At 41.8% G+C, this 24,627-nt stretch overlaps 1 protein-coding gene and 1 long non-coding RNA gene across 2 annotated transcripts; both read right to left on the bottom strand.

Annotated features, from left to right (window-relative positions):
- Nucleotides 1-4,181: 4,181 nt before the first annotated feature.
- On the bottom strand, nt 4,182-4,705 carry LOC123738717 (uncharacterized). Its single transcript, XR_006767514.1, has 2 exons — nt 4,543-4,705; nt 4,182-4,424 (listed from the first exon to the last, which is right to left on the bottom strand). It is a non-coding gene; the product is annotated as an uncharacterized lncRNA (long non-coding RNA).
- Nucleotides 4,706-7,540: 2,835 nt separating this feature from the next.
- LOC123738722 (eukaryotic translation initiation factor 4E type 2-like) lies at nt 7,541-18,896 on the bottom strand. The gene is made up of 5 exons (XM_045713479.1): nt 18,687-18,896; nt 18,208-18,312; nt 14,839-14,887; nt 11,891-11,980; nt 7,541-7,566 (listed from the first exon to the last, which is right to left on the bottom strand). Exons 1-5 carry the CDS (start codon nt 18,879-18,881, stop codon nt 7,541-7,543), a joined length of 465 nt encoding a protein of 154 aa, XP_045569435.1. The 5' UTR covers nt 18,882-18,896.
- Nucleotides 18,897-24,627: the final 5,731 nt, after the last annotated feature.

Consider the following 24,627-nt stretch of genomic DNA (forward strand, 5'->3'; position numbering starts at 1 on the left):
GAGGTGATTCACTCAATCCAACCAGAAGACTGGGTGTGGATCCAGTCCCTGAGGAGAAAAAACTGGAAGCAGTCCCGTTGGGAAGGCCCATACCAGGTTCTGTTAAACCACTGCCTTTGCCTTTAGAAAAGCTGAGAGAGTCACTTGGGTCCACGTTATCCACTGCAAGAAGGTATGTACAACATATGAGCACTGCTGATCACACACACAGTTAGGAGAAGAACCGAGTACCAACAGGGTCTGGGTGTTACCTCCTTAACGAAGATTCCCTATCCTGACCGTTCATCACTGTGTGTGCTCCTAGAGGTGTGAGTATGGGGTGGTACCTAGCAGATCGACTAAGGGCAGGAGGGGGTTGCCGGTTTTTGGGAAGAGTAGGGACTCTGAGCTGCATCATAGTCTTGGTTACCTTTCTGATATATCCAGATCCACCACCTTCCGGTACTAATTATATGACACTGTTGTCATTGAGAAGAAGTAAAAGATAAACTATATAATACAATGATGAGTGACTTATAGAATAAAGAGTCAAAGAAGATCAGAAGATGTAGGATTTAAGGTAAACATTAAACAATTCCCTAGGAAAGCAAATAACTTTACAGGGATTGGGTTGGCCAGATTGAAGTACTCGGCCAACCCACCTCGGTTCACTTTAACTCCTGATGAGTACCAGTGTTATAGATACAAGAATGGCACCGAGAACTTAGATGATTTTAATGGCTGAAAGGTAATCATTAATGGGACTGACTTAGGTTTAGAAGTACAGGAGAAAATTCTTAACCTCACAGCACCTATAACTGATGTAGGGTGGGCTAGTACCAGCAAAGGACGCATACGACAGAAACTACCAAAAAGGGTGGTTAGGAACTTGCGCCCCGGGGTTATTGGTCCAACCAGTTCGAGTTAGTCATCAGAGGCCAGTTATAGGAGGCTAAAGTAGGCACAGGAGGAGTTTTGACCAGTATGGGAGTAGCTTTGTCTAGATGGATGCTATTGCCATCCTCAGGGAAGTTCCAGATGAATATAAAGCTATGAATCAAATAGGTGAAGACTTTACCACTACATTATTTTGGTGGTTGACAATAAATAAAAATGTGGATTGGATTAATGACATCTATTATAATCAACAGGGATTCATGAATGAAACCGGAGATGCAGTAAAGGGGTTCTCTGACCAATTATCCGCCACCTCCCTCATGACCTGGTAAAATAGACGGACTCTCGATATGTTATTGGCAGAAAAGGGCGGTGTAGGTAGAATGATTGGGTTTCATTGCTGCACGTACATTCCGGATAACACAGTTTCAGATGGATCAGTAACCAAGGCCCTGGCCGGTCTAAACAATTTGACTCATGAGTTAGCAGAGAACGCTGGGGTAGATACTTCCCTGACCAGATGGTTCGATAGCATATTTGGGAAATGGAAAAGTGTTGTAAGTACTGTATTGTGGGCTGCTTTCACCTGTATGAGTGTGTTAGTATTGTGTGGATGTTGTTTGGTCACATGTGTGAGAGGTTTAATCACCAGAACACTAGAGAGATCGATGACGCAGCAGATGGTGAGATATGGACCGATTCCGAGCTCCGACCAGTGGGAGGACGAATACGGGCCTCCAGGCCTGGGAGATGGCTCCATTTCTTTTAACTACGAGGAGCCAATGTTGAATGAGACCGGTTTCAATGTTTAGATTGACTGTTCCTTTCATGATAATTATGATGAAAATCCTGTAAACGAAGTGTCATAATTGGAAATAGGCCCAGGACAGTCATTGATGAGTATCAGATGTATATACATGTATTGGTTTGGTTAATCCTTGTATCACAATTATGTTTCCATATAGCATTTGATAATCAATGTGTATTATTTAGTCATTTAAGGGTGGAATGATAAGAGAATTATATAATAAAGGTAAATGAATAAAGAATCCATTATTAATTAGTAGTTATGTAGCATGGGTAATGACTAATTAAAGTACTGAAGGTTAGTCCCATAAGGTCTAGTAGAGACCCGGAAGGGAGAGAAATGTGTGTGTGTGTGATTAGTGGGCTAAGGGAATTGTAGACATGTGTGTGTGAAGAGACCGGGAGTAGCCTTCAAGGTTCTCCTAAACCTCGGGGGAAAGGAACAGGCAGCGCTGGATAGTGATTAACAGTGGTGGGAAGTCCAGGGAGGGATATTATTCACCTACTGTTTGTGTGTATGTATGTGCGTAGGTTATCTACTGTTGGTGTGGAGGTGTGTGCGTAAGCGGGGAGAGAGGATAAAATTAACTTCTTTGTTAATGTTGGGCAGAACGTTCTCTGAATAAACTGTACAGACCTTTTGCAGAAAGCTGAGTCCTTGCCTAATTATTCTTTACCCAGTGTCTTACAAACCTTGGGAATTAGTCAAGGCTTATTGATTGTTAATTATTATCATGGGGATAAAATAATTCCCTTGACAGGAATGGACCAATAACAAGGCATAGCCTAGTCGGGAACGGACCAATAACAAGGCATAGCCTAGTCGTGAACAGACCAATAACAAGGCCTAGTCGGGAACGGACCAATAACAAGGCATAGCCTAGTCGTGAACAGACCAATAACATGGCCTAGTCGGGAACGCGCAGGAAATCAGCCAGTGAAGAGCATGCAGACAATACAAGCCTTTTATTTCAAATACAATTGACAGATTGGAAAGCAAATGTCTCCTGCTGAAAAGAGAATACTCTATGCTGTAGGCTGCCAAAATATTTGATCAACTTCCAAGTATTGTTTTACAAAGAAGTGTAACAGGGATAAGCTTTTGGCACGAATGCGTCGACCATCACCTGCCCGTGACTTGAGTCAGTGAAACTGGAAAGCATTTTTTTTGACTAATTTCCACATATTTTACCCACAACACACCTGGGCCTAAACTATTGATGGATTCAATACAAGGTCATTTTTATTGATCTCAGATTCTCAGTTTGTCAGTGTCAAAGAAGCCTGTAATTTCAATCATTTGCACGGTATATAAAGTCTCCAGTCATGTAAAATTCCATAGAATTGTATGAAATGAGTTGATAAACGACCACATTTTTCCCAGACCCTAGGCTACTAATTTTATCCCCATGTGTGCAACTTTTGGTTCCCAAGTGGCGCAGCGGTCTAACAGGCTGACTACACCGCTCGTGTCGTGTGCGCGAGCGTTGCAAAATACATTTAGAAATCTGTTATTCAATTATTGCACCCACACTGCTCGCGCGCCAACGAGCATCTGCTTTGCCAAGGGCTAAAATAGAAGTCAGTTCTATTTCTGATGCAGATCGCGCTACAAGTCCTGCCTCTCCCATCTCCTCATTGGTTTATAGAAGCAGGTACCCACGTGCCAGCTCCTCATTGGTTATACCCACGTAGGTGACTGAAAGACGAACGAGGTCAGTGGCGGTAATGCACCTAATTTATGAAAGTTGACAATCGCAATATAAAGTCAAGAGAAGAAAAAGCCTGGAAGGAGGAGAGATGACTAGAAACGATTCGACTGACCGTTTTATGTGGATTAATTGTCTGAGTAGAGGACCTTGTGCATTTCAGGTAAAATAACAACTCAATGTTTATATTTTACATTTTAGTCATTTTAGCAGACGCTCTTATCCAGAGCAACTTACAGTAGTGAATGCATACATTTCATACATTTTCTTCTCCGGAGAGATGACTAGAAACGATTCGGTTGAATAAATGTATGCACGATGGAGCACGCGGGGCAACCGGTTTGAGTTCCATGTAAGGCACTGCATCTCAGCGGTCGAGGAGTCACTACAGACGCCCTGTTTCGATTCCAGGCTCCATCACATCCGGCCGTGATTGGGAGTCTCGTAGGGTGGCGCACAATTGGCCCAGCATCGTCCGGGTTTGGCCGGTGTAGGCCGTCATTATAAATAAGAATGTTCTTATCTGAATTGCCTAGTTAAATAAAGGTTAAATAAAAGACTTCTGTAAGTGCCTCTACACTACGCTTTTTTATAAAAAGAAAATCCTGGTACGTCGGAGCACCCTGGGTCACCTGCCTACCGGCCTGAGAGCACTGAACTGGAAACAACCACATATAGAGCTCCCAAGTCAACATTACATGAGAATTCCACAGGTCACATTTAGAAGTGAGTGTTAAAAAAAACAGATCAAGATTAGGGTTAATGTAATAATGAAGTAGTCAGACAGGATTACCAAAGACACTTTTATTTCTGTATTGTCATGGAAGAAAACACACAGTTGGTCCCACACTGGCCTGTTGTAACTCGGGGACAAGCTGCAAAAACACACTACTCTATCTCCGAAAAATCTCTGAGTGAGAGAGAGACCGAGGCAGAGTCTCGCCCTCTCTCCTCCGCTCTTCTGTCTCTCCCTCCTTCTGTCCTCCATCGCTTCACAGGGTGATCTTTGTGTTGCGGAAGCTGGAATTATCCCTAAGAAGAAAACACACACGAGAGATATCAATAAACCGAATTCTCCATAGAGACAACACAACACTGAGTGGTCGTTGTGTGTCCACGATGGTGTTAGGTGGGAGTGTGTGAATCGTACTTGAGGCTGTCGTTGTGTGTCTTGTACTCCATGATGGTGTTGGGAGGGAGGTTCAGGACGCGTCGAAGAGTGTCTCGGATTCTAGATGTCGTCACCTGATCGCTGGCTGTCTTATTCCATATAGACAGGATATCTTCCTGTAAACAACAAGAACATTATACACCCTAACCCTGATTGCTGGCTGTCACATGCCATATAGACAGGAGGTCTTCCTAGAGAAACACACATTACTCTGACCACTCGATAGCGTTTACAAGTCAATCTCAAACGCTAGTTGTCGAGTCATCGAGGGCTCCACTGCGCCCTTCGGAATCCTTTGCCAACTTCGTGCCCCTAGTAGCAGGGATGTGACATTTAACCTCTCTAGGGTAGGGGGCAGTTTTTTCACATCCGGATAAAAAACGTACCCGATTTAATCTGGTTATTACTCCAGTCCAGAAACTAGAATATGCATATAATTGTTTGATTTGGATAGAAAACACCCTAAAGTTTCTAAAACTGTTTGAATGGTGTCTGTGAGTATAACAGAACTCATATGGCAGGCCAAAACCTGAGAAGATTCTAAACAGGAAGTGCCCTCTCTGACCATTTCTTGGCCTTCTATAGCCTCTTTATCGAAAACAGAGGATCTCTGCTGTAACGTGACACTTTCTAAGGCTCCCATAGGCTCTCAGAAGGCGCCAGAACGTTGAATGATGACTCTGCAGTCCCTGGCTGAAAAACAATAGCGCATTTGGATAGTGGTCGATCTGAGAACAATGAAACGGGGGCGCGCATGCACGTGAAGAGCTAGCTACACAGTTGCCTTTGTATCATGATAAGGTGTAGCACTGAAACTATCGAGGTTACCTAGCCAGCTACACTTTCAAACAAAGTCAACAACACAGCCACTGCTAGCTAGCCTACTTTACCAGCCAGCAGTACTGTATCATTTTACTCATTTTAGTCAATAAGTTGTCTTTGTCATAGTTTGTCATAGTTTGATAATTGTGTAGTTTAGAATAATTATCGAGGTTAGCTGGCCAGCTATTTTCGGTCCTCCGCGACGCCATTTCCAAACCCAGCCAACTTTTACCGACGAGCAGCATTGTAGAAACTAAATACATTACAAAGGAACGTCTTGATTAGTGTTATGTTAGCTAGCTACAAAGTTGCTTTTGTATCATGACAAGGTGTAGTACTGAAACTATCGAGATTACCTAGCCAGCTACACTTTCAAACAAAGTCAACAACGCAGCCACTGCTAGCTAGCCTACTCCACCAGCCAGCAGTACTGTATCATGTTAATCATTTTAGTAAAAAAGATTTTTGCAACGTAAGCTTAACCTGTTACGGCTAGGGGGCAGTATTTTCACGGCTGGATAAAAAACGTGCCCGATTTAATCTGGTTACCACTCCTACCCAGTAACTAGAATATGCATATACTTATTACATATGGATAGAAAACACCCTAAAGTTTCTAAAACTGTTTGAATGGTGTCTGTGAGTATAACAGAACTCATTTGGCAGGCAAAAACCTGACAAGGTTTCAGGCAGGAAGTGGCCTGTCTGACAAGGTGTCGTTCTTCTTGTCTCTGTTTATTGAAGAGTGAGGATCTTAGCTGTCCCGTGACACTTCCTACGGCTGCCATAGGGTCTCAGAAGGCGGTAAAAAGCAGGCTCTGGTTGAAACAAAGTAGCGCGTTTGGGTAGTGGCTGGTTACAGTACTGTGAGACTCAGGCTCGTGCCCGCGTCGACTGAATGCTTCGTTTTCTTTCCTCTGTTTACCTAAACGGAGATTCCCGGTCGGAATATTATCGCTTTTTTACAAGAAAAATGGCATAAAAATGGATTTTAAACAGCGGTTGACATGCTTCGAAGTACGCGCGTGACCCTGATTTACCATTTCAGATAGTGTCTGGGACGCACGAACAAAACGCCGCTATTCGGATATAACGATGGATTATTTTGGACCAAACCAACATTTGTTATTGAAGTAGCAGTCCTGGGAGTGCATTCTGACGAAGACAACAAAAGGTAATGAAACTTTTATAATAGTAAAGCTGATATTGGTGAGTGCTAAACTTGCCGGGTGTCTAAATAGCTAGCCCGTGATGCCTGGGCTATGTACTTAGAATATTGCAAAATGTGCTTTCACCAAAAAGCTATTTTAAAATCGGACATATCGAGTGCATAGAGGAGGTCTGTATCTATAATTCTTAAAATAATTGTTATGCTTTTTGTGAACGTTTATCGTGAGTAATTTAGTAAAATGTTAGCGATTTCCCCGGAAGTTTGCTAGTATGCTAGTTCTGAACGTCACATGCTAATGTAAAAAGCTGGTTTTTGATATAAATATGAACTTGATTGAACAAAACATGCATGTATTGTATAACATAATGTCCTAGGGTTGTCATCTGATGAAGATCATCAAAGGTTAGTGTTGCATTTAGCTGTCTTCTAGGTTTTTGTGACATTATATGCTAGCTTGAAAAATGGGTGTCTGATTATTTCTGGCTTGGTACTCTGCTGACATAATCTAATGTTTTGCTTTCGTTGTAAAGCCTTTTTGAAATCGGACAGTGTGGTTAGATAAAGGAGAGTCTTATCTTTAAAATGCTGTGAAATAGTCATATGTTTGAAAAATTGAAGTTTTTGTATTTTAGAGGAGTTTGTATTTCGCGCCACGCCCATCATTGGATAATGGAGCAGGTGTTCCGCTAGCGGAACGTCTAGATGTAAGAGGTTAACTTTCTGAACATTCGAGACGTGTAGTCCACTTGTCATTCCAATCTCCTTTGCATTAGCGTAGCCTCTTCTGTAGCCTGTCAACTATGTGTCAGTCTATCCCTGTTCTCTCCCCTCTGCACAGGCCATACAAACGCTTCACACCGCGTGGCCGCTGCCACTCTAACCTGGTGGTCCCAGCGCGCACGACCCACGTGGAGTTCCAGGTCACCGGCAGCCTCTGGAACTGCCGGTCTGCGGCCAACAAGGCAGAGTTCATCTCAGCCTATGCTACCCTCCAGTCCCTCGACTTGGCGCTGAAGGAAACATGGATTACCACAGGTAACACTGCTACTCCTACTGCTCTCTCCTCGTCTGCCCACATGTTCTCGCACACCCCGAGAGCTTCTGGTCAGCGGGGTGGTGGCACTGGGATCCTCATCTCTCCCAAGTGGACATTCTCTCTTTCTCCCCTGACCCATCTGTCTATCGCCTCCTTTGAATTCCATGCTGTCACAGTTACCAGCCCTTTCAAGCTTAACATCCTTATCATTTATCGCCCTCCAGGTTCCCTTGGAGAGTTCATCAATGAGCTTGACAAGTTCCTTTCCTGAGGATGGCTCACCTCTCACAGTTCTGGGTGACTTTAACCTCCCCACGTCTACCTTTGACTCATTCCTCTCTGCCTCCTTCTTTCCACTCCTCTCCTCTTTTGACCTCACCCTCTCACCTTCCCCCCTTACTCACAAGGCAGGCAATACGCTTGACCTCATCTTTACTGGATGCTGTTCTTCCACTAATCTCATTGCAACTCCCCTCCAAGTCTCCGACCACTACCTTGTATCCTTTTCCCTCTCGCTCTCATCCAACACTTCTCACTCTGCCCCTACTCGGATGGTATTGCGCCGTCCCAACCTTCGCTCTCTCTCTCCCCGCTACTCTCTCTCCTCTTCCATCCTATCATCTCTTCCCTCTGCTCAAACCTTCTCCAACCTATCTCCCGATTCTGCCTCCTCAACCCTCCTCTCCTCCCTTTCTGCATCCTTTGACTCTCTATGTCCCCTATCCTCCAGGCCGGCTCGGTCCTCCCCTCCTGCTCCGTGGCTCGACGACTCATTGCGAGCTCACAGAACAGGGCTCCGGGCAGCCGAGCGGAAATGGAGGAAAACTCGCCTCCCTGCGGACCTGGCATCCTTTCACTCCCTCCTCTCTACATTTTCCTCTTCTGTTTCTGCTGCTAAAGCCACTTTCTACCACTCTAAATTCCAAGCATCTGCCTCTAACCCTAGGAAGCTCTTTGCCACCTTCTCCTCCCTCCTGAATCCCCCTCCCCCCTCCTCCCTCTCTGCGGATGACTTCGTCAACCATTTTGAAAAGAAGGTCGACGACATACGATCCTCGTTTGCTAAGTCAAACGAGACCGCTGGTCCTGCTTACACTGCCCTACCCTGTGCTTTGACCTCTTTCTCCCCTCTCTCTCCAGATGAAATCTCGCGTCTTGTGACGGCCGGCCGCCCAACAACCTGCCCGCTTGACCCTATCCCCTCCTCTCTTCTCCAGACCATTTCCGGAGACCTTCTCCCTTACCTCACCTCGCTCATCAACTCATCCTTGACCGCTGGCTACGCCCCTTCCGTCTTCAAGAGAGTGAGAGTTGCACCCCTTCTGAAAAAACCTAAACTCGATCCCTCCGATGTCAACAACTACAGACCAGTATCCCTTCTTTCTTTTCTCTCCAAAACTCTTGAACGTGCCGTCCTTGGCCAGCTCTCCTGCTATCTCTCTCAGAATGACCTTCTTGATCCAAATCAGTCAGGTTTCAAGACTGGTCATTCAACTGAGACTGCTCTTCTCTGTGTCACGGAGGCTCTCCGCACTGCTAAAGCTAACTCTCTCTCCTCTGCTCTCATCCTTTTAGACCTATCTGCTGCCTTTGATACCGTGAACCACCAGATCCTCCTCTCCACTCTCTCCGAGTTGGGCATCTCCGGCGCGGCCCACGCTTGGATTGCGTCCTACCTGACAGGTCGCTCCTACCAGGTGGCGTGGCGAGAATCTGTCTCCGCACCACGTGCTCTCACCACTGGTGTCCCCCAGGGCTCTGTTCTAGGCCCTCTCCTATTCTCGCTATACACCAAGTCACTTGGCTCTGTCATATCCTCACATAGTCTCTCCTATCATTGCTATGCAGACGACACACAATTAATCTTCTCCTTTCCCCCTTCTGATAACCAGGTGGCGAATCGCATCTCTGCATGTCTGGCAGACATATCAGTGTGGATGACGGATTACCACCTCAAGCTGAACCTCGGCAAGACGGAGCTGCTCTTCCTCCCGGGGAAGGACTGCCCGTTCCATGATCTCGCCATCACGGTTGACAACTACATTGTGTCCTCCTCCCAGAGTGCTAAGAACCTTGGCGTGACCCTGGACAACACCCTGTCGTTCTCCACTAACATCAAGGTGGTGACCCGATCCTGAAGGTTCATGCTCTACAACATTCGCAGAGTACGACCCTGCCTCACACAGGAAGCGGCGCAGGTCCTAATCCAGGCACTTCTCATCTCCCGTCTGGATTACTGCAACTCGCTGTTGGCTGGGCTCCCTGCCTGTGCCATTAAACCCCTACAACTCATCCAGAACGCCGCAGCCCGTCTGGTGTTCAACCTTCCCAAGTTCTCTCACGTCACCCCGCTCCTCCGCTCTCTCCACTGGCTTCCAGTTGAAGCTCGCATCCGCTACAAGACCATGGTGCTTGCCTACGGAGCTGTGAGGGGAACGGCACCTCCGTACCTTCAGGCTCTGATCAGGCCCTACACCCAAACAAGGGCACTGCGTTCATCCACCTCTGGCCTGCTCGCCTCCCTACCTCTGAGGAAGCACAGTTCCCGCTCAGCCCAGTCAAAACTGTTCGCTGCTCTGGCACCCCAATGGTGGAACAAGCTCCCTCACGACGCCAGGACAGCGGAGTCAATCACCACCTTCCGGAGACACCTGAAACCCCACCTCTTTAAGGAATACCTAGGATAGGATAAAGTAATCCTTCCAACCCCCCCTTAAAAGATTTAGATGCACTATTGTAAAGTGGTTGTTCCACTGGATATCATAATGTGAATGCACCAATTTGTAAGTTTTAATTCTTAAAATAATTATGTTTTTGTGAACGTTTATCGTGAGTAATTTAGTAAATTCACCGGAAGTTTTCGGTATTTTTGCTAGTTCTGAACGTCACATGCTAATGTAAAAAGCTGGTTTTTTATATAAATATGAACTTGATTGAACAAAACATGCATGTATTGTATAACATAATGTCCTAGGGTTGTCATCTGATGAAGATCATCAAAGGTTAGTGCTGCATTTAGCTGTGGTTTGGGTTTATGTGACATTATATGCTAGCTTGAAAAATGGGTGTGTGATTATTTCTGGCTGGGTAATCTCCTGACATAATCTAATGTTTTGCTTTCGTTGTAAAGCCTTTTTGAAATCGGACAATGTGGTTAGATTAACGAGAGTCTTGTCTTTAAAATGGTGTAAAATAGTCATATGTTATACAATACATGCATGTTTTGTTCAATCAAGTTCATATTTATATCAAAAACCAGCTTTTTACATTAGCATGTGACTAGCATTCCCACCGAACACTTCCGGTGAATTTACTAAATTACTCACGATAAACGTTCACAAAAAACATAAATTATTTTAAGAATTATAGATACAGAACTCCTTTATGCAATCGCGGTGTCCGATTTTAAAATAGCTTTTCGGTGAAAGCACATTTTGCAATATTCTGAGTAGATAGCCCGGCCATCACAGGCGAGCTATTTTGACACCCACCAAGTTTGGTGCTCACCAAACTCAGATTTACTATAAAGAAAAATTGGATTACCTTTGCTGTTCTTCGTCAGAATGCACTCCCAGGACTTCTATTTCAACAACAAATGTTGGTTTGGTTCCAAATAATCCATAGTTATATCCAAATAGCGGCGTTTTGTTTGTGCGTTCAAGACACTATCCAAAGGGTAACGAAGGGTGACGCACCGGCGCATATCGTGACAAAATTTTTTGAAATATTCCATTACCGTACTTGAAGCATGTCAAACGCTGTTTAAAATCAATTTTTATGCGATTTTTCTCGTAAAATAGCGATAATATTCAGACCGGGAGTCGTTGTTTTCGTTCAAAGACTGAAAATGTAAAATGGACTCTTCACGTTTTCAATAAAGAGGCTAAAGAAGGCCAAGAAATGGTCTGAGAGGGCACTTCCTGTTTAGAATCTTCTCAGGGTTTTTGCCTGCCATATGAGTTCTGTTATACTCACAGACACCATTCAAACAGTTTTAGAAACTTTAGGGTGTTTTCTATACAAATCAAACAATTATATGCATATTCTAGTTTCTGGGCAGGAGTAATAAACAGATTAAATCGGGTACGTTTTTTATCCGGCCGTGAAAAATACTGCCCCCTATCCATAACAGGTTAAAACCGCATTTTAAGAACAGAGAATAGGTAGGTTTTATGACTTTGTGGCTGTGGTAACTAGTGACAACCGATAGCCAGGAATGTGGTAGATTGAGCTGCATTGCCCCTAGCGGTCATGCGACCAAACCACACGTGTGTGTGCGAGTGTGTGTGTGTGTGTACCTGGAACCACCCCACAGATCTCCTCTCCCACCATGAACTGTTCTCCCAACATGGCCAGAATAATGTTCTCCCAGAACCTGCTGGCCAGACCTGTCAACAACAAGTGGTGTCAGATTTCACCTCCTGTTTCACACAGTAGACATACTCCAGTGCTTGTGAAAATCAGGGCTACTGCTCAATTCAAGCAATTTTTATCTAGCTAGGCTAGCTACTGTAGCTATCCAGTACCTCCAGTATGTGTTGATGTGATGTAGCTAGTTTGTTAGCTAGGCTAGCTACTGTAGCTATCCAGTACCTCCTCCAGTATGTGTTGATGTGATGTAGCTAGTTCGTTAGCTAGGCTAGCTACTGTAGCTATCCAGTACCTCCTCCAGTATGTGTTGATGTGATGTAGCTAGTTCGTTAGCTAGGCTAGCTAATGTAGCTATCCAGTACCTCCTCCAGTATGTGATGTGATGTAGCTAGTTCGTTAGCTAGGCTAGATACTGTAGCTATCCAGTACCTCCTCCAGTATGTGTTGATGTGATGTAGCTAGTTTGTTAGCTAGGCTAGCTACTGTAGCTATCCAGTACCTCCTCCAGTATGTGTTGATGTGATGTAGCTAGTTCGTTAGCTAGGCTAGCTACTGTAGCTATCCAGTACCTCCAGTATGTGTTGATGTGATGTAGCTAGTTCATTAGTTAGGCTAGCTACCGTAGCTATCCAGTACCTCCTCCAGTATGTGTTGATGTGATGTAGCTAGTTCGTTAGCTAGGCTAGCTACTGTAGCTATCCAGTACCTCCTCCAGTATGTGTTGATGTGATGTAGCTAGTTCGTTAGCTAGGCTAGCTAATGTAGCTATCCAGTACCTCCTCCAGTATGTGATGTGATGTAGCTACTTCGTTAGCTAGGCTAGATACTGTAGCTATCCAGTACCTCCTCCAGTATGTGTTGATGTGATGTAGCTAGTTTGTTAGCTAGGCTAGCTACTGTAGCTATCCAGTACCTCCTCCAGTATGTGTTGATGTGATGTAGCTAGTTCGTTAGCTAGGCTAGCTACTGTAGCTATCCAGTACCTCCAGTATGTGTTGATGTGATGTAGCTAGTTCATTAGTTAGGCTAGCTACCGTAGCTATCCAGTACCTCCTCCAGTATGTGTTGATGTGACGTAGCTAGTTCATTAGCTAGGCTAGCTACTGTAGCTATCCAGTACCTCCTCCAGTATGTGTTGATGTGATGTAGCTAGTTCGTTAGCTAGGCTAGCTACTGTAGCTATCCAGTACCTCCTCCAGTATGTGTTGATGTGATGTAGCTAGTTCGTTAGCTAGGCTAGCTAATGTAGCTATCCAGTACCTCCTCCAGTATGTGTTGATGTGATGTAGCTAGTTCGTTAGCTAGGCTAGCTAATGTAGCTATCCAGTACCTCCTCCAGTATGTGATGTGATGTAGCTAGTTCGTTAGCTAGGCTAGATACTGTAGCTATCCAGTACCTCCTCCAGTATGTGTTGATGTGATGTAGCTAGTTTGTTAGCTAGGCTAGCTACTGTAGCTATCCAGTACCTCCTCCAGTATGTGTTGATGTGATGTAGCTAGTTTGTTAGCTAGGCTAGCTACTGTAGCTATCCAGTACCTCCTCCAGTATGTGTTGATGTGATGTAGCTAGTTCGTTAGCTAGGCTAGCTACTGTAGCTATCCAGTACCTCCAGTATGTGTTCATGTGATGTAGCTAGTTCATTAGTTAGGCTAGCTACTGTAGCTATCCAGTACCTCCTCCAGTATGTGTTGATGTGACGTAGCTAGTTCATTAGCTAGGCTAGCTACTGTAGCTATCCAGTACCTCCTCCAGTATGTGTTGATGTGATGTAGCTAGTTCGTTAGCTAGGCTAGCTACTGTAGCTATCCAGTACCTCCTCCAGTATGTGTTGATGTGATGTAGCTAGTTCGTTAGCTAGGCTAGCTAATGTAGCTATCCAGTACCTCCTCCAGTATGTGATGTGATGTAGCTAGTTCGTTAGCTAGGCTAGATACTGTAGCTATCCAGTACCTCCTCCAGTATGTGTTGATGTGATGTAGCTAGTTTGTTAGCTAGGCTAGCTACTGTAGCTATCCAGTACCTCCTCCAGTATGTGTTGATGTGATGTAGCTAGTTTGTTAGCTAGGCTAGCTACTGTAGCTATCCAGTACCTCCTCCAGTATGTGTTGATGTGATGTAGCTAGTTCGTTAGCTAGGCTAGCTACTGTAGCTATCCAGTACCTCCAGTATGTGTTGATGTGATGTAGCTAGTTCATTAGTTAGGCTAGCTACCGTAGCTATCCAGTACCTCCTCCAGTATGTGTTGATGTGACGTAGCTAGTTCATTAGCTAGGCTAGCTACTGTAGCTATCCAGTACCTCCTCCAGTATGTGTTGATGTGATGTAGCTAGTTCGTTAGCTAGGCTAGCTACTGTAGCTATCCAGTACATCCTCCAGTATGTGTTGATGTGATGTAGCTAGTTCGTTAGCTAGGCTAGCTACTGTAGCTATCCAGTACCTCCTCCAGTATGTGATGTGATGTAGCTAGTTCGTTAGCTAGGCTAGCTACTGTAGCTATCCAGTACCTCCAGTATGTGTTGATGTGATGTAGCTAGTTCGTTAGCTAGGCTAGCTACTGTAGCTATCCAGTATATCCAGTATGTGATGTGATGTAGCTAGTTCGTTAGCTAGGCTAGCTACTGTAGCTATCCAGTACCTCCAGTATGTGTTGATGTGATGTAGCTAGTTCGTTAGCTAAGCTAGCTACTGTAGCTATCCAGTACCTCCAGTATGTGTTGATGTGATGTAGCTAGTTCGTTAGCTAGGCTAGCTACTGTAACTATCCAGTACCTCCAGTATGTGTTGTCTAACCATGAAGGGAGGTTTAGAGAATGGTAAAAGGCAACATGAGGGGCAAAGCGAACAGGTTGTCTTATAATAACAACTACTACAGACCTTTCCGCAGCCTGATGATCCACTTCCCACCGTTCTTATTAGCTTCATCCTGGAGGGTTACACACACGCACACGCACACGCACACGCACACACACGCACGCACGCACGCACACGCACACACACACACACACAACCCTGTGAATACCAAAAAGCTATGGTTATACAGGATGGGATGATATCATGCTGATGAACTCACCATCTTAGAGACACACACCTCCCATGTTATACCTATATATAATAATAAACCCACATTATACCTATATATAATAATAAACCCACATTACACCTATATAATAATAAACCCACATGTTACCTCCCACATTACACCTATAAATAATAATAATAATAATAATAATAATATCTACGTTACCTCCTACATTATACCTATATAATAAATCTACATTACCTCCTACATTATACCTATATGTAATACATCTACATTACCTCCTACATTATACCTATATAATAAATCTACATTACCTCCTACATTATACCTATATATAATAAATCTACATTACCTCCTACATTATACCTATATATAATACATCTACATTACCTCCTACATTATACCTATATAATAAATCTACATTACCTCCTACATTATACCTATATGTAATACATCTACATTACCTCCTACATTATACCTATATAATAAATCTACATTACCTCCTACATTATACCTATATATAATACATCTACATTACCTTCTACATTATACCTATATATAATACATCTACATTACCTCCTACATTATACCTATATGTAATAAATCTACATTACCTCCTACATTATACCTATATAATAAATCTACATTACCTCCTACATTATACCTATATAATAAATCTACATTACCTCCTACATTATACCTATATAATAAATCTACATTACCTCCTACATTATACCTATATAAGAAATCTACATTACCTTCTACATTATACCTATATATAATAAATCTACATTACCTCCTACATTATACCTATATATAATAAATCTACATTACCTCCTACATTATACCTATATATAATAAATCTACATTACCTCCTACATTATACCTATATATAATAAATCTACATTACCTCCTACATTATACCTATATATAATAAATCTACATTACCTCCTACATTATACCTATATATAATAAATCTACATTACCTCCTACATTATACCTATATATAATAAATCTACATTACCTCCTACATTATACCTATATATAATAAATCTACATTACCTCCCACATTATACCTATATATAATACATCTACATTACCTCCCACATTATACCTATATAATAAATCTACATTACCTCCCACATTATACCTATATATAATACATCTACATTACCTCCTACATTATACCTATATATAATAAATCTAAATTACCTCCTACATTATACCTATATATAATAAATCTACATTACCTCCTACATTATACCGATATGTAATAAATCTACATTACCTCCTACATTATACCTATATATAATACATCTACATTACCTCCTACATTATACCTATATATAATAAATCTACATTACCTCCTACATTATACCTATATATAATAAATCTACATTACCTCCTACATTATGCCTATATATAATACATCTACATTACCTCCCACATTATACCTATATAATAAATCTACATTACCTCCCACATAATACCTATATGTAATAAATCTACATTACCTCCCACATTATACCTATATGTAATAAATCTACATTACCTCCTACATTATACCTATATGTAATAAATCTACATTACCTCCTACATTATACCTATATGTAATAAATCTACATTACCTCCTACATTATACCTATATGTAATACATCTACATTACCTCCTACATTATACCTATATAATAAATCTACATTACCTCCTACATTATTCCTATATATAATAAATCTACATTACCTCCTACATTATACCTATATATAATAATTCTACATTACCTCCTACATTATACCTATATATAATAAATCTACATTACCTTCTACATTATACCTATATATAATAAATCTACATTACCTCCTACATTATACCTATATATAATACATCTACATTACCTCCTACATTATACCTATATAATAAATCTACATTACCTCCTACATTATACCTATATAATAAATCTACATTACCTCCTACATTATACCTATATATAATACATCTACATTACCTCCTACATTATACCTATATATAATAAATCTACATTACCTCCTATATTATACCTATATAATAAATCTACATTACCTCCTACATTATACCTATATAATAAATCTACATTACCTCCTACATTATACCTATATATAATAAATCTACATTACCTCCTACATTATACCTATATATAATAAATCTACATTACCTCCTACATTATACCTATATAATAAATCTACATTACCTCCTACATTATACCTATATATAATAAATCTACATTACCTCCTACATTATACCTATATAATAAATCTACATTACCTCCTACATTATACCTATATATAATAAATCTACATTACCTCCTACATTATACCTATATAATAAATCTACATTACCTCCTACATTACACCTATATATAATAAATCTACATTACCTCCTACATTATACCTATATATAATAAATCTACATTACCTCCCACATTATACCATATATAATAAATCTACATTACCTCCTACATTATACCTATATATAATAAATCTACATTACCTCCTACATTACACCTATATATAATAAATCTACATTACCTCCTATATTATACCTATATAATAAATCTACATTACCTCCTACATTATACCTATATAATAAATCTACATTACCTCCTACATTACACCTATATATAATAATTCTACATTACCTCCTACATTATACCTATATATAATAAATCTACATTACCTCCTACATTATACCTATATAATAAATCTACATTACCTCCTACATTATACCTATATATAATACATCTACATTACCTCCTACATTATACCTATATAATAAATCTACATTACCTCCTACATTATACCTATATAATAAATCTACATTACCTCCTACATTATACCTATATATAATAAATCTACATTACGTCCTACATTATACCTATATAATAAATCTACATTACCTCCTACATTATACCTATATATAATAAATCTACATTACCTCCTATATTATACCTATATAATAAATCTACATTACCTCCTACATTATACCTATATAATAAATCTACATTACCTCCTACATTATACCTATATATAATAAATCTACATTACCTCCTATATTATACCTATATAATAAATCTACATTACCTCCTACATTATACCTATATAATAAATCTACATTACCTCCTACATTACACCTATATATAATAAATCTACATACATACATAGACATGTTACCTCCCACATGGGTTTGATTCCCTCTTTAAACAGGTGGAAGTCAGAGTGGCCAGTCAGATCTCCCGGTCGAACCAGGTGACTGTAGAACTTCCAGAACTGCTCCACCTGCCAACCAATCACAGGATTACAATATCAACCAATCACAGGATTACAATATCAACCAATCACAGGATTACAATATCAACCAATCACAGCACAAGATAACAGCAACCAATCAGCTGGTCACATCCAAACCCTATCATCCACATGTTTAACACAGTGTGTATATGATGTGTGTTAGTGGTGTGTGTGTGTGTATATGATGTGTGTGTGTCTGTGTCTCTGTGTGTGTGTGTGTGTGTGTGTGTGTGTATATGATGTGTGTGTGTGTGTGTGTGTGTGTGTGTGTGTGTGTGTGTGTGTGTGTGTGTGTGTGTGTATGTGTGTGTGTGTGTATATGATGTGTGTGTGTGTGTGTGTGTGTGTGTGTGTGTACTGACCGAGGCGACCGTGCCGATCTGTCTGATGTTCTGTTCATAACTCTGTGTGTTGGCGGGTCGGGACGGAGTCCTCCGGGAATACCACAAGGTATAGTTATACTGGAGAGGATGTTCCCCTGCTGCGGGACTCACCGTCTGACACACACACACACACACACACACACACACACACACACCACAGTCAGTATGAGGCATTATCTATAAAACAGGGGCTTAATCTGCAAGGAGAATTACTTGAACCCAAATATTGAATCAGATTTGAGGGAAAACAGGATGAGCACAGACAGACAGACGGAGGGGATGAATCCCATTTGCCAGTTCTGGAATGTAACGTAATGCATATCATATTAAAGGATGTGGATATATTATTATTATTATTATTATTATGTCTTTCTTTCAAATAGACCGTTGTTGGCATCTAGCACATTTTGCAGGTTGGATTAGCGAAAATATATACAATGAAATGAAAAAGCTACAGTACCAGTTAAAAGTTTAAACACACCTACTCATTCAAGGGTTTTTCTTAATATTTCTTTATTTTCTACATTGTAGAATAATAGTGAAGACATCAACTATGAAATAACACATATGGAATCATGTAGTAACCACACAAAAAAAGTGTTAAACAAATCAAAATATATTTTATATTTGACATTTCTTCAAAGTAGCCACCCTTTGCCTTGATGACAGCTTTGCACACTCTTGGCATTCTCTCAACCAGCTTCACCTGAAATGCTTTTCCAACAGTCTTGAAGGAGTTCCCACATATGCTGAGCACTTGTTGGCTGCTTTTCCTTCACTCGGTGGTCCAACTCATCCCAAACCATCTCAATTGGGTTGAGGTCGGGGGATTGTGGAGGCCAGGTCATCTGATGCAGCACTCCATCACTGTCCTTGGTCTAACAGCCCTTACACAGCCTGGAGGTGTGTTGGGTCATTGTCCTGTTGAAAAACAAATGATAGTAGGACTAGCGCAAACCAGATGGGATGGCGTATCGCTGTAGAATGCTGTGGTAGCCATGCTGGATAAGTGTGCCTTGAATTCTAAATAAATCACAGACAGTGCCACCAGCAAAGCACCCCCACAACATCACACCTCCTCCTCCATGCTTCACGGTGGGAACCACACATGCAGAGATCATCCTTTCACCTACTCTGCATCTCACAAAGACACAGCGGTTGAAACCAAAAATATCTAATTTGGACTCATCAGACCAAAGGACAGATTTTCACCGGTCTAATGTCCATTGCTCGTGTTTTTTGGTCCAAGCAAGCCTCTTCCTCTTATTGGTGTCCTTTAGTAGTGGTTTCTTTGCAGCAATTCTATCATGAAGGCCTGTTTCACTCTGTCTCCTCTGAACAGTTGATGTTGAGATGTGTCTGTTACTTGAACTTTGTGAAGCATTTATTTGGGCTGCATTTTCTGAGGCTGGTAACTCTAATGAACTCATCCTCTGCAGCAGAGGTAACTCTGGGTCTTCCTTTCCTGTGGCGGTCCTCATGAGAGCCAGTTTCATCATAGTGCTTGATGGTTTTTGCGACTGCTCTTGAAAAAAAACGTTCAAAGTTCTTGAACTTTTCCTGATTGACTGACCTTCATGTCTTAAAGTAATGATGGACTGTCGTTTCTCTTTGCTTATCTGAGCTGTTCTTGCCATAATATGGACTTGGTATTTTACCAAATAGAGCTATCTTCTGTATACCACCCCTACCTTGTCACAACACAACTGATTGGCTCAAACGCATTAAGAAGGAAAGAAATTCCACAAATTAACATTTAACCTCTCTGGGCAAGGCGGACGAAATCGTCCCACCTACGCAACAGCCAGTTGAATCCTGTGGCGCGATTTTCAAAACCTTTGAAATGCTATTACTTCAATTTCTCAAACATATGACTATTTTACAGCTATTTAAAGACAAGACTCTCGTTAATCTAACCACACTGTCCGATTTCAAAAAGGCTTTACAACGAAAGCAAAACATTAGATTGTCAGCAGAGTACCAAGCCAGAAATAATCAGACACCCATTTTTCAAGCTAGCATATAATGTCACAAAAACCCAGAAGACAGCTAAATGCAGCACTAACCTTTGATGATCTTCATCAGATGACAACCCTAGGACATTATGTTATACAATACATGCATGTTTTGTTCAATCAAGTTCATATTTATATCAAAAACCAGCTTTTTACATTAGCATGTGACGTTCAGAACTAGCATACCCCCGCAAACTTCCGGGGAATTCGCTAACAATTTACTAAATTACTCACGATAAACGTTCACAAAAAGCATAACAATTATTTTAAGAATTATAGATACAGAACTCCTCTATGCACTCGATATGTCCGATTTTAAAATAGCTTTTTGGTGAAAGCACATTTTGCAATATTCTAAGTACATAGCCCAGCCATCACAGGGCTAGCTATTTAGACACCCGGCAAGTTTAGCACTCACCAATATGAGCTTTACTATTATAAAAGTTTCATTACCTTTTGTTGTCTTCGTCAGAATGCACTGGACTGCTACTTCAATAACAAATGTTGGTTTGGTCCAAAATAATCCATTGTTATATCCGAATAGCGGCGTTTTGTTCGTGCGTCCCAGACACTATCTGAAATGGTAAATCAGGGTCGCGCGATTCGTGACAAAAAAAATCTAAATATTCCATTACCGTACTTGAAGCATGTCAACCGCTGTTTAAAATCCATTTTTATGCCATTTTTTCGTAAAAAAGCGATAATATTCCGACCGGGAATGTCCATTTAGCTAAACAGAGGAAAGAAAACACAGCTTTCGGTCGACGCGGGCACGCGCCTGAGTCTCACAGTACTGTAACCAGCCACTACCCAAATGCGCTACTTTGTTTCAGCCAGAGCCTGCAAAGCCACGATTCAGCTTTTTGCCGCCTTCTGAGACCCTATGGCAGCCGTAGGAAGTGTCACGGGACAGCTAAGATCCTCACTCTTCAATAAACAGAGACAAGAAGAACGACACCTTGTCAGACAGGCCACTTCCTGCCTGAAACCTTGTCAGGTTTTTGCCTGCCAAATGAGTTCTTTTATACTCACAGACACCATTCAAACAGTTTTAGAAACTTTAGGGTGTTTTCTATCCATGTGTAATAAGTATATGCATATTCTAGTTACTGGGTAGGAGTGGTAACCAGATTAAATCGGGTACGTTTTTTATCCAGCCGTGTCAATACTGCCCCCTATCCTAAACAGGTTAAAGACAATAATCTAGGTAATTTTGATATAATAAATAACGCTACTCCCTGGAAGCCTGTGTTTCAGACATAAGGAAGTGGATGACGGAAAATGTTCTGCTTTTAAACTCAGACTAAACAGAGATGCTTGTTCTAGGTCCCAAGAAACAAAGAGATCTTCTGTTGAATCTGACACTTAATCTTGATGGTTTTACAGTTGTCTCAAATAAAACTGTGAAGGACCTCAGGCGTTACTCTGGACCCTGATCTCTCTTTTGACAAACATATCAAGACTGTTTCAAAGACAGCTTTTTTCCATCTACATAACATTGCAAAAATCAGAAACTTTCTGTCCAAAAATGATGCAGAAAAATGTATCCATGCTTTTGTCACTTCTAGGTTAGACTACTGCAATGCTCTACTTTCTGCTAAACACGGCTACTAGAATCCTGACTAGAACCAAAATTCTTTATCATATTACTCCAGTGCTAGCCTCTCTACTGGCTTCCTGTTAAGGCAAGGGCTGATTTCAAGGTTTTACTGCAAACCTACAAAGCATTACATGTGCTTGCTCCTACCTATCTTTCCGATTTGGTCCCGCTGTACATACCTACACGTACGCTACAGTCACAAGATGCAGGCCTCCTTACTGTCCCTAGAATTTCTACGCAAACAGCTGGAGGCAGGGCTTTCTCCTGTAGAAATGAATTTTTATGGAATGTTCTGCCTATCCATGTGAGAGACGCAGACTTGGTCTCGACCTTTAAGTCTCATCTCTTCAGTAGGTCCTATGATTGAGTGTAGTCTTGCCCAGGAGTGTGAAGGTGAACAGAAAGGCACTGGAGCAACGAACCGTCCTTGCTGTCTCTGCCTGGCCGGTTCCCCTCTCCACTGGGATTCTCTGCCACAAATCCTATTACAGGGGCTTACTGGTGCTCTTCCGTGCCATCCCTGGGAGGGGTGCGTCACTTGAGTGGGTTGAGTCACTGACGTGATCTTCCTGTCCGGGTTGGCGCCTCCCCTTGGGTTGTGCTTTGTGGGCTATACTCGGCCATGTCTCAGGATGGTAAGTTGGTGGTTGAAGATTTCCCTCTAATGGTGTGGGGGCTGTGCTTTGGCAAAGTGGGTGGGGTTATATCCTGCCTGTTTGGCCCTGTCCGGAGGTATGCCTCCAGTATTTCTGCTGTAGTCTCGACCTCTCGACCTCGACCTCTCGACCTCGACCTCTCTCGACCTCGATCTCTCCCCTTCTCGACCTCTCTCTTGACCTCAACCTGATCCCTAGGACCATGCCTCAGGACTACCTGGCTTGATGACTCCTTGCTGTCCCCAGTTCACCTGGTTGTGCTGCTGCTCCAGTTTCAACTGTTCTTTCTGTGGCTATGGAACCCTGACCTGTTCACCAGATGTGCTACCTGTCCCAGACCTGCTGTTTTCAACTCTCTAGAGGCAGCAGGAGTGGTAGAGATACTCTGAATGATCAGAAGAAGACTGGCCACTCCTCATAGCCTGGTTCCTCTCTAGGTTTCTTCCTAGGTTCTGGCCTTTCTAGGGAGTTTTTTTTAAACTCAAAGACAATTCAGAGACAATTTGCTGACTGCTACAAAGAGGGGAATGTAAGCAACTTAATTTTCCACACAGACCATCCCCTGGCATGGCACAGTGCTATATTAACCTGTTAGGGCTTGGGGGCAGTATTGACACGGCTGGATAAAAAAGTACCCGATTTAATCTGGTTACTACTCCTGCCCAGTAACTAGAATATGCATATAATTATTGGCTTTGGATAGAAAACACTCCAAAGTTTCTAAAACTGTTTGAAAGGTGTCTGTGAGTATAACAGAACTCAAATGGCAGGTCAAAACCTGAGAAGATTCTGTACAGGAAGTACCCTGTCTGACCATTTCTTGGCCTTCTTTGCCATCTCTATCCAAAACAAAGGATCTCTGCTGTTACGTGACACTTCCTACGGCTGCCATGGGCTCTCAGAAGGCGGCAAAAAGCTGAATCGTGGCTTTGCAGGCTCTGGCTGAAAAAAAGTAGCGCGTTTGGGTAGTGGCTGGTTACAGTACTGTGAGACTCAGGCGCGTGCCCGCGTCGACCGAATGCTTTGTTTTCTTTCCTCTGTTTACCTAAACGCAGATTCCCGGTCGGAATATTATCGCTTTTTACGAGAAAAATGGCATAAAAATGGATTTTAAACAGCGGTTGACATGCTTCGAAGTACGGTAATGGAATATTTAGAATTTTTTTGTCACGAATTGCACCATGCTCGTGACCCTGATTTACCATTTCGGATAGTGTCTGGAACGCACGAACAAAACGCCGCTATTTGGATATAACGATGGATTATTTTGGACCAAACCAACATTTGTTATTGAAGTAGCAGTCCTGGGAGTGCATTCTGACGAAGACAACAAAGGTAATCAAACTTTTGTAATAGTAAATCTGACTTTGGTCAGGGCTGAACTTGGTGGGTGTCTAAATGGCTAGCCGTGATGGCTGGCCTATCTACTGAGAATATTGCAAAATGTGCTTTCACCGAAAAGCTATTTTAAAATCGGACACCTCGATTGCACAATGGAGTTCTGTATCTATTATTCTTAAAATAATTGTTATGTTTTTTGTGAACGTATATCGTGAGTAATTTAGTAAAATGTTAGTAAATTCCCCGGAAGTTTGCGGGGGTATGCTAGTTCACAGATACAGTTTGACATCAATATGACAGCAGGATGT

Source organism: Salmo salar, unplaced genomic scaffold (assembly GCF_905237065.1).
Source record: "Salmo salar unplaced genomic scaffold, Ssal_v3.1, whole genome shotgun sequence".
In the NCBI taxonomy this organism is placed as follows: Eukaryota; Metazoa; Chordata; class Actinopteri; order Salmoniformes; family Salmonidae; genus Salmo; species Salmo salar.

What these genes read in the sequence shown, in the direction of transcription:
- LOC123738722 (XM_045713479.1), bottom strand. Translation starts at nt 18,881, where the DNA reads ATGCCTCATACTGACTGTGGTGTGTGTGTGTGTGTGTGTGTGTGTGTG. An exon ending in GATCATCAGGCTGCGGAAAG is followed by an intron (nt 11,981 to 14,838) that starts GTCTGTAGTAGT and finishes TGTTGTTGACAG; the next exon opens with GTCTGGCCAGCAGGTTCTGG. An exon ending in GATCTGTGGGGTGGTTCCAG is followed by an intron (nt 7,567 to 11,890) that starts GTACACACACAC and finishes TGTTTCCTTCAG; the next exon opens with CGCCAAGTCGAGGGACTGGA.